Here is a 19,416-nt window from a genome sequence, read left to right on the forward strand (position 1 = left end):
GTGTGACAAAGCAGGGGCAAATTCAGGAAAACTTAGTTCCCCCCTTGTTAATACCAAAAGACAAAGGCCGCCTCAAAGAACAGTCAAATGAAATGTCTGAAAATAGAGAAATGTATGAATACCGTGCGGCCTAAGTGGGCGCAGGTTTTGGAAAAACAGTTTAAATTCAATTTTGGCTTGAATGCCCCCTGGGCACCCTTAATCTCATTAAGGCCACAAACTTAAAGTAACTGACGATCAAGGCAAGAATAATCGCGAAGAAACAGTGAATTCGCCCTTTAACCAAACAGCACGCTTTGTCCAGAGTATTCCCCCCCTAGCACAGTAACACTCGCTTACTGCCAGAACGTTAAACAAACTTATGCAGTATTAATTAACTTTTCCTAAAATTGCAAAATTTTCATCGAGGGTCTCCCCTCCAGGTGCTACCCTGGTCGACGCTGTTTCAATTCTTGCCCTAGTACGTTATGTTTTCACTCACAAAAACCCCTTTTGACCAATATCTACTCAACCATGCCTTGTTTAAAACCACTTCAACTCGTATATCAAGAAATACACACTGCCTTTCCAGGGTCCCCACCCACAGCTTCGGGGCTCGATTCTGCACTTTACCCCAGCCACAAGCAATGTGGATGTAATCACCCCTGTCGTCTCCGTTCGTGTGGCGCCCTCGCCTACCCCTCGTCGCGTCCCGGATCCCTCGGGTGGACTCGGTGTGTAGCAGCCGGCCCGCTGCTCTTCCCCCGCCCCCTCCCCGCGCCAACAAATACCTTATGCTTCGTGCGCACAATCAGCTGGCGCGCCGCCTTTGCTAAAAGCCCCTGGAAGCCTTTCTTTCCACTCCCCCTTCGTCCTCCGGCGCGATTACCGCTGCAGCCGCCTCGCGTCCGCCGCCGACGACCCTGTAAAGAAAGGGAAAGTCTTTCCTGCCGCCTCGCGTCCCCGATGACGATCCTGGCGATTTCACGACGGCTAGCTCCCAGAAACCGCTTGGCTACACCTGGAAGAAAAAAGGGGGAAAAAATTACCAAAACTAAGAAGCCCCGAACGCGGGGCACAACGTTCAGCGAGGGAGCGTCCAGGGACAAGGGGGTCTCCTGGGCGCTCCCCACCTCTTATTCCCGAGGGGCCGGTCGGCCCCTCCTATCGCCCGCCCCCCCTGACCCGGACCCACTAAATTGGATCCGGGTCAGGAAGGCCGCCGGCCAATCGGCGGTGGGCCGCACCCCCAGGGCACGCCCCCACCGCCGAATGACCACAAAGGGGAAAGGGGGGGCGACGGTCGCTGCGCCGCCATGCGTGCGGGGGGGCCGAGGGCCCCCCCTTTTCACATGCCTGAGTGAAAATTGCCGTGATCAATACTCGAAAATGAGAGTATAGGCAAGAGGACTAGGTGGGTGTGTCCTCATTTACAGAAGGAGAAAACCGAAAGGAGCGTTAGATTGATTCTGCTTGCTGCGGCCAGACACACAGACATACTGTGGAAGCTATATAGATTGATTCTGCTTGCTGCGGCCAGACACACAGACATACTGTGGACGCTGTATACATTGATTCTGCATGCTGCAGCCAGATACACAAACATACTGTGGACAGTGTATGGATTGATTCTGTTTGCTGTGGCCAGACACACAAACATACTGTGGACACTGTATAGATTGATTCTGCTTACTGCAGCCAGACACACAGACATACTGTGATTGCTGCATAGATGGACTTTGCTTGCTGTAGGCAAACACACAGACATACTCGGCTCTCAGAAGGCTGGCACGCAGCCTTCGTCAGAACCGACCACAAGCCGCCATGGGTTCAATCATTCCTTGCAAAGCATGGCCCAACAAACGCTGCCACTGACAAAGTCAATAGGCCAGACTAGCCTCCTTTAGTACGTTTTATTTCATGAGATCCACCTATCTCCTATGCAAGGGCCAGGTCCAGCCAGACACAGACAGATTGTGGACGCTGCATAGAGTGATTCCTCTTGCAGCGGCGAGACACACAGACGGACTGTGAACGCTGGCGCTGCTGGTGCTGCATAGATTGACACACATGTTTTTAGAAACAAGGGAACCCAATTGTAATGGTCAGGGACCTTGGGTATCAATGAGTTACAAACACAGTAGTCCCCGACAAGGAGAGTGCGAGAAGGGGGGATGAATATAGACTAAGAATCAGTGCTATGCTGAAGCTGTCCAGCCGGACAGGGTTTCGTTTAAAATGATATATATTTGCAATATAATACATTGGTACATAGTCCTGCGTCCAGCAAGGTACATATAAAACAAAACAAAACAAGAGCTCAGGCAGAACAAATGCTTGTGTGTCATACATTAGATAGAACAAGCAAAAATGAACAACCACACCGTTACGCAAAAACAATAGCAAATTAAATTGTGTTTACGGTGTACAGAGATGACGTTTCGATCCCATGAGAGCAATTGTGGGATCATCATCAGGACATTATATTACATGCCTGAGTGAAAATTGCCGTGATCAATACTCGAAAATGAGAGTATAGGCAAGAGGACTAGGTGGGTGTGTCCTCATTTACAGAAGGAGAAAACCGAAACAGACACACAGACATACTGTGGAAGCTATATAGATTGATTCTGCTTGCTGCGGACAGACACACAGACATACTGTGGACGCTGTATACATTGATTCTGCATGCTGCAGCCAGACACACAAACATACTGTGGACAGTGTATGGATTGATTCTGTTTGCTGTGGCCAGACACACAAACATACTGTGGACACTGTATAGATTGATTCTGCTTACTGCAGCCAGACACACAGACATACTGTGATTGCTGCATAGATGGACTTTACTTGCTGTAGGCAAACACACAGAAATACTCGGCTCTCAGAAGGCTGGCACGCAGCCTTCGTCAGAACCGACCACAAGCCGCCATGGGTTCAATCATTCCTTGCAATGCATGGCCCAACAAACGCTGCCACTGACAAAGTCAATAGGCCAGACTAGCCTCCTTTAGGACATTTTATTTCATAAGATCCACCTATCTGCTATACATGGGCCAGGTCCAGCCAGACACACAGACAGACTGTGGACGCTGCCTAGATGGACTCCACTTGCTTCAGCTAGACACACAGACATACTGTGGACACTGCATAGATGGACTCCGCTTGCTGCGGCCAGACTCACAGACATACTGTGAACGCTGCATAGATGGACTCTATTTGCTGTGGCCAGACACTCAGACATACTGTGGATACTGCATAGATGGACTCTGCTTGCTGCGGCCAGACTCACAGACATACTGTGAACGCAGCATAGATGGACTCTGCTTGCTGCGGCCAGACTCACAGACATACTGTGGACACTGCATAGATGGACTGTGCTTGCTGCAGCCAAACCCCTCAGACATACTGTGGACGCTGCATAGATGAACTCTGCTTGCGGCAGCCAAACCCCTCAGACATACTGTGGATGCTGCATAGATGGACTCCGCTTGCTGCGGCCAGACACACAGACATACTGTGGACACTGCATAGATGATCTTCGCTTGCTGCGGCCAGACTCACAGACATACTGTGGACGCTGCATAGATGAACTCCGCTTGCTGCGGCCAGACTCACAGACATACTGTGGACGCTGCATAGATGAACTCCGCTTGCTGCGGCCAGACTCACAGACATACTGTGGACGCTGCATAGATGGACTCTGCTTGCTGCGGCCAGACTCACAGACATACTGTGGACGCTGCATAGATGGACTCCGCTTACTGCGGCCAGACTCACAGACATACTGTGGACGCTGCATAGATGGACTCTGCTTGCTGCGGCCAGACTCACAGACATACTGTGGACGCTGCATAGATGGACTCCGCTTACTGCGGCCAGACTCACAGACATACTGTGGACGCTGCATAGATGGACTCTGCTTGCTGCGGCCAGACTCACAGACATACTGTGGACGCTGCATAGATGAACTCCGCTTGCTGCGGCCAGACTCACAGACATACTGTGGACGCTGCATAGATTGATTCTGCTTGCTGCAGCAAGGCACACGGGCTGGAAATACTGCAGGGTTTGTAGTATGCGCTCAATGTATAGTGTCAACACTATACTGCTTACTTTTCATATTATACCTTAAGGCTAGACACCTACCATTTGCGTGGTGTAGCCATATGCACAGATTGTAAAAACTGGACTGTGTTCATCGTAGGAAGGCACACACAGTGACTGCAAATACTAACACGTGCATCATGTGCTCAGTATTTGTAGCATAGGAGTTTATTCACCAAAGTGCAAAGGGTAACCGGAGTAATACCAGTGTTGACCCCATGGCCCGTGCTTGTCCCTTTATGTGCCTCGCATAAGCCTAAGGTGCTACAAGATGGGCAAGCAGTGGAAACTCCATAAAATAAAGATGTCTCATAAAGCTCTGTTTACTTCTGAAGTCCTTTTTACAGCACAGCAGTCAAACAGGCCTAGTGCTAACGCTAGACATGAAATGCGCTGTGGACTGGGCCCTCACAACCTCTGTTTTTTTGCAATCGGCCTCTTTCAACTATTGGCTCAACATTATGTCAATCACGTCTTGGCTAATAGTATTGGGTGTTCCTTCAGCCTCCATTTGAGTGCTTCCATTGGACTCTATAAGGGACCATACATTGACCGCTTTACACATATAGCCCTGCCTGTCCTCTCTGCTGGTTCCATTCCATATGGTATCACGTACAGCTAATGTGCATGTGGTACCATATTAATCACCTATTGACTTTGACAGTACGTTTTTGCTCTTGCTGTTCCCTTCATGCCCGCTGAGTCCAGAAGTAGCAGGGTAAGTGCATGCATTACCAAGAGGCAAGCCAGGGGTGATAGCTGGCACCCTGGCTGCCCTAAATTGACTTCAATGCGTGGCCTAAAATCGGTAAATGCTGCACTGCTTGAACGTGGTGTCGAAAGACGGTCAACATTACGGTGCGCTAGATCCGGGGACGGTCCCGCCTTTTAAAGGTGCCTTTTCAGGGTTTCTGCTAGATGTTATTTTGCTCTTCTTGTGACTCCCCTTCATAGTACTTTTCCATCGGACCACACACATCCAGGTCGCCTCTCAGCCACACTCAAAGATTTTCCTCATCTTAAACTAATTGGCTTCTGCTGTGAACTGTTGTATGTTGAAATCAAGCAATCTGACTGAGAATCACTTTTTTGAGTTTGGAAACTTTATCGCGCAGCTGCCCAACTTACGTTTTGACTTGTCTGCAGTGAAACCATATCATCACAAGCGCTTTCCTTGGTCCACTTGTGACTTGTATTTGTTAGTGGTCTAAACGGGTCCCTAGACTAGATGGAGCACAAGTAACAAGCGAGGTTTGAGTTAAATCCAGGTCTCTTTATCCAGCTATCTAGTTCTTGAATTATCGGTAAGTACTCCTATCTTTTGCTGAAGCACTGCTGTCATAGTGAGGTTTCCGACTTTCGATGGTATAACCTGAATTCGATAATGTCGTCCAAATATTATGTTATAAACCTCATGTGCGTGGCAATTGGAGTGGAATTAGATCGCCATGTATTGATTGCTTGGGGACATCCTTGCCACCTAGTTTCACAAGACCTAACATAGAAATGTACTAGGACATCCTGCAACTGTGTTGGTACCCCACAAACGAGACATACTAGAAGAGACACTGCCATGGGATGGGTTACAGAGACATAAAGTCTTAGAAGGCCTTCTTTCTCGTTAAGAGGTCCTTCCAGTTCTCACCGAAGCACTAACTAGTGGGGGATGCTCCTCTCCTCTTTAAGTAGCTTGTTCGTCCAATTGATGCCCAGACAGCAATCAAACATACTTTGGTATCCAATGGTAAGTGAGCATGGTAGGTGGACCAATCAGAACCAGTCACAAACTGAGCGTTCTGATAGATACATCTGCCGTGTGGATTCCTCACCTTCTGAATATCCCCTTGCGTCAGCAACATTCGGAAATTCTTTTCCTAGCTTGGCGCCGACGTGGACTTGGACGTCATAGAGGCACGGCATCGCTCGCGACTCCGCTGACGTCATCGACGCCTATAATAGGCCCATGCCGGCGTGATGACATCAGTTCCCTTTTTTCCGCGTCGTTGACGCTAACGGTTTTCTAGGGATCGTCCGTAGCTTTTACAGTAACTTTGTTACTTTGTATTGTTGGTGTTCCTTTGTATCCTCTTTCGACATGTCTTCGAAGAAGACCGGGTTTAAAGCCTGTGGAGAATGCGGCAAGACCATGTCCATTACGGATCCGCACAAATGTTGTCTATGGTGACTTAGCTCCGACCGCGATGTCGAAGACTGCCGATCCTGTAAGAAGATGACTCCAAAGGCCCTCCGGGAGAGAGAAGCTAAACTTATTGTTGCAAAACTCAAAGGAAATAAAGATAAAAAGAAATCGAGATCGCGGACTCGACGCTCGGGGTCCAGATCTCACTCGAGGTCGCGTTCGGATTCGTCCTCAGCCCATGCTTTGAGATCTTCAAAAAAGAAGCATAGGAAGAGATCTCATGAATCCCGACATCGTTCGAAGAAAGATTCGGGTTCTAAGCCGAAGTCGCAGGTGAAGCTGGTTGAGAAAGAAGTGGTGTCTTCGGCTTCGGAAGAACAGGACGCCGGAGGTGAGGCGTCGCATGCAAATTCGCCTGGTTCGCCGAAGCAGACAGCGAATCCATCTCCGGTTCCATCCCATTTTCCGGATCGGGATAATGAAGGTGAGGAGGAGATGGTTGGAGAGGGAGAGGCTACGTTGCCCGAAGGTCTGTCGACTCCGGTGCACCAGCCTGTAGAGGAGGTCGACGTCGTATCGACTCCACGCCCTCAAGAACCACCTGGAGGTTCGTACCCAGCCTTCCCGGCTCCAGGTCAGGATCCGACACATTTTCTAAATGCGATGTGTGGTATTTATTCCAGGGCTATGTACCCCTCTGGGGTTCCTGTTGGTCCCACGGGTTCGATGGCATTTGGTCTGGGTGTCCCCCAAACCTATGCTCCTGCGCCCTTCATGCCCTTTATGCCAGCTCCGGCGCCGCATTGGCATTTTCCGACACCGGCGAGGCCTTCGACTCCGAAGCCATCGACGCCGAAGTCGACGACGCCGAATCCTTCGACGCCGATTCCATCATCTATTATGCCGAACCCCGAACGAAGTCGTGGGATTCTTCCTCGTCCGGCGTCGGCTCGGCGCCGGCTCCTACTTCAACGGAGTTGACAGTGGATCCGAGGGCTTCGAAAGTGAAGCACAGGTCGAGGCGTGAAGCCCAGAGTCTGATGGAAGAAGAGAGCTATCGTGAGGAGTATTTGGAGGAGGGTGAGCTACAGGATCCTGAGGACCATTATGAGGATCTTTCGGTGGCCAGTGGTCTTGAACTGTCCCCTGAATGGGAATTGGTTTCAGTAACAGACAAACCCTCTAAAGATGTGGCTCCTCACCACATTGTGATTAAAAAGGCTGCAAATTTGTTTAACATTGCTTTACCTACTGCTGAGTTCAAGTCAAATCTACTCACAGAGGTTCTTCACTCTCCATCATCAGTGACTGAGCCATTGCTACCTTTTAATGATGCCCTTAAAGATCCTATTTTATGTTATGTTATGTTATATATTGATTTATAACGCGCTCCGTTAGTCGAACTGTCCTGGCGCGGGGAAGAAACTGAATCAGAGTGATCGGAGGAACAGTTATTCATAATGTAAAAAAGGTGGGTTTTTAACAGTTTTTTAAAATTCAGGTTGGTAGAATGTCTTAGAGCATCAGGAAGGGCATTCCACATCTGAGCTCCCCTTACCGTCAGAGATTGCCCCCCTAGGCAAACTCTCTTGAATCTAGGGACGACCACCTGCTTTCGGGAGGCAGATCGCAGCTGACGGGTCGGTAGGTAGAAGGCAAATCTTTTTGCAAGGTAGGGTGGGCATGGTCCATGTAGGGCTTTAAAAATGAGTACCAGAGCCTTAAAGCGCACTCTTTGGGCCACTGGGAGCCAATGAAGCTCCCTCAGTTGCTTACGAACGCTGAGCCTCCTCGGGATGTTATAGAGGAGTCTCACCGTCGCATTCTGGACTACCTGAAGCTTTCTAATCAGAAAGTCAGGTGCCCCGATGTAAAGGGCATTCGAATAGTCCAGGCGGGAGAGCACCAGTGCTCTGGCTACCGTTTCTTTGGCCACTTGGGGGAGAAGGGGAAAGAATCTTCGAAGGGTGGTCAGAGTACCAAAGCAAGTCCCCGCCAGTCTAGAAATCTGGTCACGGAAACACAGGTCGGCTCCAAACCAGACTCCAAGGTTCTTAGCTGTCCCACCTTCTCCCTTAGGGCAAGGTAATTCACTAGGCCAAATGGACTCCCTAAAGTCAGTTGGAAATTGGCCGTAGAGCAAGATTTCCGATTTGTCCTCATTGCATTTGAGGCATGCTCTTGCTAGCCAAGCAAATACAGAGGATAGGCATTGGCGAGCTCCTAAAGTGCAGATATTCTCCTTATTCCAGGTAAAGAGAAGTTGGGTGTCGTCGGCGTATGCCATTATCTTTGCACCCAAGTTCTCTGCCATCCGGATCAAAGGTGTCAAATAAATATTAAATAAAAGGGGACTCAAGGTCGACCCTTGTGGTACTCCAGTCTCTACCTTGCGGTTAGAAGAATGAAAGGGAGGTAACCAGATTTGTTGGGACCGGTCAGACAGGAAAGACCTAATCCACTCAAGGACCATGCCTGAGATGCCAATATCCTCCAGCCTAGACAAAAGCTGGAGGTGAGGCACCGTATCGATTTTAGAGGTTTGGAGGAAACCCTTGTCAGCTCCTGCTGTGTCTAGAGCTGTTGCCAGAAGGTACAGGACTGCTCCAGATGACCCAGAATTCTTATCCACTCACCCTCTGCCTGAAAGTGTGGTGGTGCAGGCTGCCTGTTCCAAACGATCTACAGGAGCTTTTCCTCAGGTTCCAGCTGAAAAAGAGTCGAGAAAGCAGGATCAGGCTGCTAAAAAGATTTTCTCCTCTGCTAGTATGGCGCTGAAGTCCACAAATGCGACCTGCCTGATGGGGCATTATATTCACGCCCTTATGGACACTGTTAAACAGTTGGTACCCAAGTTACCTAAAGAGGATAGAAAAGACTTCCCAGAGGTTATCTCTGACACTCAAGGTGCAGCAAGGCAGGTGATTCAGAGTGGGTTAGACACGGCGGACTCTGTGGAAAGGGTCATGGGCTCTTCTGTAGCTACGAGGAGAGCTGCATGGCTGAAGTCGAGTGAGTTTTCTCCAGATGTCCAATCTACGTTGTTGGATCTCCAGTTCGACGGATCTGGTCTATTTGGCAAAAAAGCAGACGCTGCTTTAGAACGCTTTAAAGACAGCAGGGCGACAGCCAAGTCATTGGGCCTCCAGACCAGGGGCACTTTTGGAAGGCCTACTAGAGGATTTAGCAGATCTTCCTTTCGATCCTACAAATCTACACAGCAGCAGCAGCAGCAAAACACGCTGTACAGGTCTTATGGGGCAAACAAAGAGGCCGTTCTCGAGGCCGTCAAATCTCCTCCTCTTCCTCCTCTTCCCCTTCCCAGCCCCCTGCCAACGCAGCAAAGCAGCCCTAGATCTGCCATTCCGGATCATGTGGCACCAGTGGGGGGTCGGCTTACCCATTTCCTACGAGATTGGGAATTGATAACATCGGATCTTTGGATTCTCAATCTCGTGGGGAATGGGTATGCTCTTCCCTTTTGGGAGTTTCCCCCAAATTACCCTCCTTGCCAGGGTTTTTGTTCGGAGGACCACCTGCTTCTCCTGCAGGAAGAAGTCCTGGCACTGTTCAGAAAGGGTGCGATAGAGGTGGTTCCGGAGCAGGAGAGGGGTCAGGGATGCTACTCCCGGTATTTTCTGATCCCCAAGAAGGATGGCAGACTTCGGCCAATCCTGGATCTCAGGATCTTGAACCTTTACCTGAAACAGGAAAAGTTCAAGATGCTCACTCTTGCACAGGTTCTTCAAGCGCTGCTGGAAGAGGACTGGATGGTGTCGATCGACTTGCAGGATGCGTATTTTCATATTCCCATCTTGAAGTCGCACAGAAAGTATCTCCGTTTAACGGTTGGGTCGCAACACTACCAGTTTGCGGTCCTTCCGTTTGGTCTTACTACTGCGCCTCGAGTCTTCGCCAAGGTGATGGCAGTGGTGGCAGCACATCTCAGGAGGTCGGGGATTCCTCTATTCCCGTATCTGGACGACTGGCTGATCAAAGCGGAGTCGCCAGGAAAGGTGCTTCTTCATCTGCAAGAGACAACTCATTTATTGCACACGTTGGGTTTTTCGATAAATGTACCCAAGTCTCACCTGGTGCCCTCCCAGCGCAACCTGTTCATAGGTGCGGTACTGGACACTACTGTATGTCGTGCATTCCCTCCTCCTCAAAGGATTTGCGACATACAGGAAATGATTCCTTTGTTTTTCAATGGAGTGGTCGTTCCAGTCCTGAAGGTCCTTCGCTTGCTCGGTCTGATGGCTTCTTGTATTTTGCTGGTCAACCATGCACGCTGGCACATGAGGGCACTCCAGTGGTGCCTCCGCAGGCAGTGGTATCAACACAACGGGGATCTCAGGGAGTCAGTGAGGATCTCCAGAGAAACTGCTGCGGATCTGTCTTGGTGGAGCGTGGAAGGCAATCTGTCGCAAGGAATGCCTTTTCAACTTCCTCCATCGGTGGCCACGGTAATAACGGATGCATCCACTCTAGGGTGGGGACCTGGAGGTCAAGGGTCTTTGGTCTCCAGAGGAAAGGTGGCTTCATATCAACCTTCTAGAGTTGCGGGCGATACGTCTGGCGCTCAAGGCCTTACTCCCTTCCCTTCGCGGTCAGTCGGTTCAGGTCCTGACGGACAACACGACCGCGATGTGGTACATCAACAAGGAGGGAGGAGTGGGGTCGCAGTGTCTCTGCGTCTCTGGTCCTGGGTTCAGGACCATCAGATTTGTCTGATGGCAAATCATCTGGCCGGAGTTCAGAACGTTCGTGCAGACAGTCTCAGTCAGCAGTTCTCTGCCGACCACGAGTGGAGGCTTCATCCGGAGGTAGTTCGTCATGTCTTTCGGATGTGGGGAACTCCTCAGGTGGACCTTTTTGCCACTCAAGAGAATGCTCACAGCCCGTTATTCTGCAGTCTCCAGTATCCGATGCAAGGAGCCTTGGGGGACGCGTTTCAGTTGAGTTGGAGCTCGCAACTCCTTTACGCGTTTCCACCCATACCTTTGATTCCTCGGGTTATGAGGAAAATTCGCCAAGACCGGGCCCAAGTTATATTGATCGCCCCGGATTGGCCAAGAAGGGTGTGGTACTCAGACCTTCTCCACCTCTCCTCTCACCCGCCGCTCCGTCTCCTCTACCAGATGGAGGGGCAGGTTCTACACCCCCACCTCCAGACCTTACACCTTCATGCCTGGAGATTGAACGGGGCAACCGGAGTTCTTTCTCTCTCCCGCCTGATGTGGTGGACGTCATCTTGTCAGCCAGGCGTGACTCCACTAAGTCCATCTATTCTTATAGGTGGTCAAAGTTTGTCACTTGGTGTGGGGAGAAATCTATAGACCCTTTGAGGGCCCATTTGTCTGATGTTCTCCAGTTCGCCCTCTCTCTGGCGCAACAGGGGCTTGCTGTTGCCACAGTGAAGGGCTATCTTTCAGTGCTGTCGGCTTTTCTCTGCTTGCCTGACCAGACATCTCTTTTTAAATCTCCTGTAGTTTTAAGGTTTTTGAATGGCCTCATGAATAAGTTCCCTCCTACTCCTTTTATTGTGCCTCAGTGGGACTTAAATCTTGTTTTGACCTTTCTGATGGGTGCTCCCTTTGAGCCTCTTCACAAATGTCCTATGAGGCTTTTGACTCTTAAGACAGTTTTCTCGTTGCGATAACCTCGGCAAGGAGATAAGTGAGCTTCAAGCTCTTAGTTCCAAGCCCCCTTTCTTGTCCATTCATGCTGATCGAATGGTTCTTAGGACCAGGGCTGCTTTTCTGCCTAAGGTGGTGACTCCTTTCCACCTTGGTCAATCTGTTACCCTTTCTACCTTTTATCCTCCCCCACACCCTTCCAAGGAGGAGGAGAGATTACACCGTCTGGACCCCAAGAGGGCGGTGTCTTTTTACCTGGACCGATCTAAAGACTGTCGGTTGGATGACCAGCTCTTCATTGGCTTTGCTGGCTGCAAGAGAGGAAGAGCGGTCCATAACAGAACTTTATCAAGATGGATCGTCCTCTGTATAAAGATCTGCTACTCTTTGGCCGGTAAGGATCCTCCAGCGGGTATAAGGGCTCATTCTAAAGAGCTAAGTCGTCAACCTCTGCATTGGCTAGAGGTGTTCCTGTAGAGGATATTTGTAGGGCGGCAACTTGGTCTTCCCTCCACACTTTTGCGAAGCATTGCTGCTTGGATTCCGAGGTGAGGAGGGACGGTCATTTTGCACGCTCTGTTCTCCAGGATTTCCTGGTCTACAAGAGTGGACACCCTCCTCCGGGAGTGGGGACTGCTGTGGGACTCTATTCACAAGGTGAGGAATCCACACGGCAGATGTATCTATCAGAAGAACAAGTTACTTACCTTCGGTAACGCTTTTTCTGGTAGATACAATATCTGCCTGTGGATTCCTCACTGACCCACCCGCCTCCCCGTTGTCCACTCTTCTTTGCCAGAGTTTCTATTATGTATTTATTTTATTGTCAAGTTGTTTATTTCAAATGTTTTATTGCATTTGCTTCACACTGTGTGTGTTACCTTGATATTTGTACTGCGTATACTGTGTATATGTCTACTGTCATTGGTCCGTCCGTGTGCCTCCAAGGCATGGAAAAAAGAACGGAACTGATGTCATCACGCCAGCGGGGGTCTATTATAGGCGTCGGTGATGTCATCTGAATCGCGAGCAATGCCGTGCCTCTATGACGCCCAAGTCCACGTCGGTGCGAAGCTACGAAAAGAATTTCCGAATGTTGCTGACGCAAGGGGATATTCACAAGGTGAGGAATCCACAGGCAGATATTGTATCTACCAGAAAAAGCGTTACCGAAGGTAAGTAACTTGTTCTTTACTTCGACTAGCTGTCTTTATTGAAGCTTAAACAGAAAAAAGTCCAGCTTTCCCTCTCTTCCCTGATTCTATTTTCCTTGTCTTTCAGGGCCCTTGCATTGGCAACCAGCAGAGCCTTGCGCACAGTAGACTGTGGGATGCTGTGGTCGGCTTCCTCCATGTCTTCGCCAACATGCAGATGAAATTGTCTCAGGTACGTCCTAGTTTCTTGTAGTGTATTTGTAGTGTATTTTGTAAAGCGCACAGCTGCCCCAACGGGGCGTCCCGGCGCTGTATAACGCCGAGGAACCCTTCCTGGCTCTCCCTGTGAGAAGCCCCTGCTGGGCACCCCCAAGGTGAAGCCAGGCATCCTAGTGTTGTAGGGGCCGTTGTGGAGATTAAGCAAGCTATTGCCCAGAGTTGCAGCGTGGGACCCATGATTAGAGTAGGCGCTGAGGCGAGAATTATCGAGTCCGCGGACATTGAGCTCAAGACCCTGCCGCGTCGGGACTTGAACCCTGGTCCCGGGCCTGATCTCTGCTTCAGAGTCTGCCGCTCTAATCAGTGAGCCACACTACACTTCCCTGGCTGTGGCCGGGCTCCCACCTGACGCCATCCATCCTGCGGGCTGCTCTGACCAGTCTCCAGGCTGTGGGCCAGAGGGATGCAGACTGTTTCTATGATATGCTGTTCTGGGTGCAGCCTAGCTTCCACCTGACTCAAACCTTGCTCCCACCTGACGCCATCCAACCTGCGGGCTGCTCTGACCAGTCTCCAGGCTGTGGGCCAGAGTGATGCTGACTGTTTCTATGATATGCTGTTCTGGGTACAGCCTTGCTTCCACCTGACTCAAACCTTGCTCACGCCTGACTCCATCTTGCTCCGGTCTGTCTTTAGCCAGGCTGGGCCTGGCTTCAGTCTTGTCTAGTTTGTGCTGGTTTGTCATGGATTGGCTGAGGCCTGGCCTGCTCTACTTTGCAATCTCTCCTGTGTGCCGGTCTGCCACTCGCTCGGCTCTGGCATAGTCTCCTGTGTGTCTAGGAATGTGCAAAATTCACAAATTGCTCATTACATTTTTATATGAGTTATATGACATTTACCGCCGCCAAACTTTACTCAATATTTTACAGCAGGAGACTGATCCGAACAGAAAATGTCTTTGGGGGGATTTCCCCCGTGCTTGCCTCCCCTGCATGGGTATACACTATACTAAAGTAGTAGGATCTAACGCCATGCCGCAATCGAGGAACTAATGTTATACTAATCTATGTTTGTGTCTAGTCAGCCCCTACTCTACTGTGGTACAGTAACCATCAGAGCGCATCAGCAGGCTTCTTGCTGTACGCAGGAACCCTCACCATGCTAAAGAACTAGAGCCCCAGAGATGAAACGTCCCACCCCACTGCGGTGTAGGACCTCTGCCTAACTGTATGCACTAGACTCCCCACGACCATGTGTTCTGCCCATGCTGTGACACAGGGTCCCTACCTGTACTAATATATAGAGCACCTAGAACACGTGTCCCGTTCATGCTGTGACGCAGGGTCCCTACCTGTACTAATGTATAGAGCACCTAGAACACGTGTCCCATTCATGCTGTGACGCAGGGCCCCTACCTGTACTAATGTATAGAGCACCTAGAACACATGTCCCGTTCATGCTGTGACGCAGGGTCCCTACCTGTACTAATGTATAGAGCACCTAGAACACGTGTCCCGTTCATGCTGTGACGCAGGGTCCCTACCTGTACTAATGTATAGAGCACCTAGAACACGTGTCCCATTCATGCTGTGACGCAGGGTCCCTACCTGTACTAATGTATAGAGCACCTAGAACACGTGTCCCGTTCATGCTGTGACGCAGGGTCCCTACCTGTACTAATGTATAGAGCACCTAGAACACGTGTCCCGTTCATGCTGTGACGCAGGGTCCCTACCTGTACTAATGTATAGAGCACCTAGAACACGTGTCCCGTTCATGCTGTGACGCAGGGTCCCTACCTGTACTAATGTATAGAGCACCTAGAACACGTGTCCCGTTCATGCTGTGACGCAGGGTCCCTACCTGTACTAATGTATAGAGCACCTAGAACACATGTCCCGTTCATGCTGTGACGCAGGGTCCCTACCTGTACTAATGTATAGAGCACCTAGAACACGTGTCCCGTTCATGCTGTGACGCAGGGTCCCTACCTGTACTAATGTATAGAGCACCTAGAACACGTGTCCCGTTCATGCTGTGACGCAGGGTCCCTACCTGTACTAATGTATAGAGCACCTAGAACACGTGTCCCGTTCATGCTGTGACGCAGGGTCCCTACCTGTACTAATGTATAGAGCACCTAGAACACGTGTCCCGTTCATGCTGTGACGCAGGGTCCCTACCTGTACTAATGTATAGAGCACCTAGAACACGTGTCCCGTTCATGCTGTGACGCAGGGTCCCTACCTGTACTAATGTATAGAGCACCTAGAACACGTGTCCCGTTCATGCTGTGACGCAGGGTCCCTACCTGTACTAATGTATAGAGCACCTAGAACACGTGTCCCGTTCATGCTGTGACGCAGGGTCCCTACCTGTACTAATGTATAGAGCACCTAGAACACATGTCCCGTTCATGCTGTGACGCAGGGTCCCTACCTGTACTAATGTATAGAGCACCTAGAACACGTGTCCCGTTCATGCTGTGACGCAGGGTCCCTACCTGTACTAATGTATAGAGCACCTAGAACACGTGTCCCGTTCATGCTGTGACGCAGGGTCCCTACCTGTACTAATGTATAGAGCACCTAGAACACGTGTCCCGTTCATGCTGTGACGCAGGGTCCCTACCTGTACTAATGTATAGAGCACCTAGATCATGTTTTCTTCCCATGCTGTGATACAGGATCCATACCTGTACTACTTAATAGGGCTCCTAGGGTCTCAAAATCATGTGGACCACTTCAGTTGTGGGTCTGTCCCTCCGAAGATGCGAATATATCAGGGCATACAAATGAAGTGTCCGATGCCCGCTGTTGCATTCCTGCCTATACAAATGTATTCTGGACCCTTGATTAGTGCACCCTAGGATTCACCCCATACTAATACACTAGAAACTTTGTGGATCTAATGCCCGCCCTTGCTGAGGTGCAGGATCCCTGCCTTCATTTATGTACTAGCCCCCCTAGATCATGTGTCCCTGTGGTGCAGGGGAACTGCCTACACTAATGCAGTAGGGTCTCATGATCATGTGTACCTCTTTTGTTATGGCGCGGACCCCTGCCCATACTCATACAGGGACCGACCAATGGATCATGTGCCCATCCCAGCTGTGCTGCAGGATCACTGCCTACACTAATGTACACGATTTTATGTGACACCCAAACACTTCCCTCTCAGGGGATTAGCACTGAATAGTCCCGCCCATGTGTGGGGATCCCGGAGTAGATATTTCAAAGTCCCTTCTACTTCACCTTACTTGAGAAAGGCCAGGAATCATATGTGACCGACAGTTTGACATGTTCAATTTTTGCAGCCTTAAAAACAGGCTGTATTGCCAATGTTTATGGAATGTATTACATTTTAGGAGGAAAAAAGGGCCATACCCTTAAAAATTACTTTAACAAGAATGAAAAGCGATATCTTAAAAACATCCTGCACAAATGCTTTTTACTTCTTTTTAAACTAAACTAAGCTAAGGAATAATACATAGCAATGTAGCCTGTATAGGTGGCAACATTGAAATAATATAAGGACACTGCGCCTTTAAGGGTCTTCTGACCTCCAGTGTCCCATCATGCTCTGGAAGTGGCAGTTTACTCAGTTCTTTTTTCCAGCTCCTTCCGACATGATCCTGGATCAGAGCTCTGTTTTTTTTCAGGTTATTTCCTCACAAATGTAATCTAAAGATTTTTTTAAAGCTGGTTCACTTGGCATCTTTTAGGGCGTAAAGTATTTTTAGATAATTTTCAATTTGTTTGCAAAATTCCATCTCTTTTTGCGAACTGCCAAGAGTGTGCAGGAAAAGTCAAAAACAGACCCACACAGGATCGGTATTTTATGTTTGCCAGGCTCTCATGACCTCAAGACGTGTCACCACTACAATACCCTCTCCAGGAGCACTTGGAGGGAGGTAGAGAAAATTTGCCTCCGTGGAGCACCGTAGAAAGCAAGAGCACATGACTACTTAGACTTCTGCAAGGCATAGAGAGACTGTATACTGTACAAGTGCCCCTAAATCACGCTTTGAGGACTACAACAGAGGGAGATCCAAAAAGAGACTATCTGGAGGAAGACATCGCTCACGTTCGTCATCGAGGACATCGACGTCGAGAAGAGGTACTGCACCTATGTGCTCATCGTCAAGGGCTCGTTCGACGTCAAGAGCACCTATGACGTCGAAGAGGAGAGCACCAATGAGAGAAGTGGAGAAGTGTGGCTCACTGGTTAGAGGCGGCAGACCCTGAAGCAGAGGTCAGACCCGGGACCAGGGTTCAATTCCCGACGCGGCAGGGTCTTGAGCCCAAATATCCACGGACTCGATAATTCTCGTTTCGGTGCCTACTCGAGTCACAGGTTCACACTCTGCAGCTCTGGGCATTAGCTTGCTTAATCTCCACTACGGCCCCCCGCGGCGGGATGCCTGGCTTTCACCTTGGGGATGCCCAGTACGGGTTCCCAAGGCAAGCGCCGAGATGCCTACGGGTAAACGAGCGCTATATAAGAACGCTTAATAATAATAATAATAATAATAATTGATGTCAAGAGGGTCTTCTACATCGATACAGCTGTCAAGACACTATTCACCATCCATAAAATAAGATTGCGGAGTGGCTTGCATGCATGAAAGCTCGCAGACTTCCATCAGAGTCCGCAACGGAGTATTCCAGAGCATATTCGCCATCAATACCAACATCTCCAGTCACCATACCGGATTCGCCAATGCCTCCTCAGGCTCGGGCAGGATCACCTCCTCCGACTCCTCCTCCACAACCAGCTGTGCCAGCAATACCTCTGCCACAGCCCTAGATTATGTGTCAACCTCTACCTGTACCTTCCCTGAGGTGTTCTAAATCGTGCCACATCACACCAGAACTCGCACCTATAAGTCTAGGTCACGCTCAAGATCTAGATATCACTGTGACATTGTCACTCCAGACGATCACACTCACGGCAGAGAAGATTTTCTTCCTTCAGATCACGATCTGCACAGTCCCATTATACAATTGCATCTTCTGGTCTACACTCTCCTACTCTCACATATCTCCGCCACCGAGAATATCTCCTGTACTATTCCCCTCGCCGGTCGCGCGATGCGGCTGAGGGAGTGGGTGGTGCATCCCACGCAGCTCTGGAAGAGCCTATGTAGTCGCCACGGGCCTACCGCCCTTTCCGGGTTCGTCGGCGACTCAGGCCCAGATACAATACAGGACTTCCTGTTGGCCATGGCTCGCCTCTTTGGGCCGTCAGATCCTGCCGGTGCGCCTTTGGGCCCCACGGTCCCGATTGGAGGTCCTCATCTTTCACCGCCGGTGGCTCTGGCCCCGGTGCCGCGGGACCCCCTGGATCCATGCCTGGATCCCGGTCGACGCCGGTTGACCTTGTAACACCTTGTAACACCTCCACTGACGTCGTCCCCACCTGCACCACTTCTGATGCCGCCCGCCCCTCGGGACAACGTCGGCCCCGGTTTCAGCCCCGAAGTGAAAGCGGCATCCCCATGTCCCTACTCCTTATTTTCAGCCTGTACACTAGCCTGAGGAGGAAGGGGGAGACTGGGAGGGGCCTGAGGACCCTCTTGCAGCTGCTTGCGAGTCTGAACAGGATTGGGCAGAGGAGTTGGGGGATGCCAATGGTCTGGATACCTCACCAGACCTTGGCATGCTATCTCCTCCTACCGTGGCTATGGAGGAGGGTGCAAGGTATGCTGTGGGGTTGCGTAAGGCGGCCAAGGCCCTACACCTCGTACTCCCTACTGTGGCTCTCAGGACTAACCTCCTGACGGAAGTGCTTCAGCCTGCAGCTACTTCTGCAGAGCCGCTGCTTCCTTTCAATGAAGCACTTTCCGATGCTCTTTTGGGCACTTGGTCCAGGCCCACCACAGGGTGTCCTGTGGATAGGAACGTGACCCGACGCCATTGCCCGGCTCCGTGTGACCCCATTTTCCTCTCCCAACACCACACCCCTGAGAGCTTAGTTGTCAAGCCTCTGCTTCCCCAACTGCCTTCCCTTCCACAGCACTGGATAGGGAATCCAAGAAACTGGATCAGTTCAGAAAGAAGATTTTTTCTTCCGCCAGTTCTGCACTGAGGTCCGTGAACACCGCATGCCTCTTAGGCCATTAATCCTACTCTCTGTGAGAAACGGTGGCACGGAGGAGGCCCGGACAGCTCTCTAC

The 19,416-nt window shown here is 50.3% G+C and overlaps 1 protein-coding gene across 1 annotated transcript in view; it reads left to right on the forward strand.

Annotated features, from left to right (window-relative positions):
* The window catches only part of RYR3 (ryanodine receptor 3), a 1,933,484-nt gene that overhangs the window by 1,658,389 nt on the left and 255,679 nt on the right, over positions 1-19,416 (forward strand). Inside the window, exon 86 of the mRNA XM_078661960.1 lies at positions 13,147-13,251. Within this exon, the coding sequence (XP_078518086.1) occupies positions 13,147-13,251 (105 nt within the window). The remainder of the gene's footprint in view (positions 1-13,146; positions 13,252-19,416) is intronic.

Source organism: Lissotriton helveticus, chromosome 9 (genome assembly GCF_964261635.1).
Source record: "Lissotriton helveticus chromosome 9, aLisHel1.1, whole genome shotgun sequence".
NCBI lineage: Eukaryota > Metazoa > Chordata > Amphibia > Caudata > Salamandridae > Lissotriton > Lissotriton helveticus.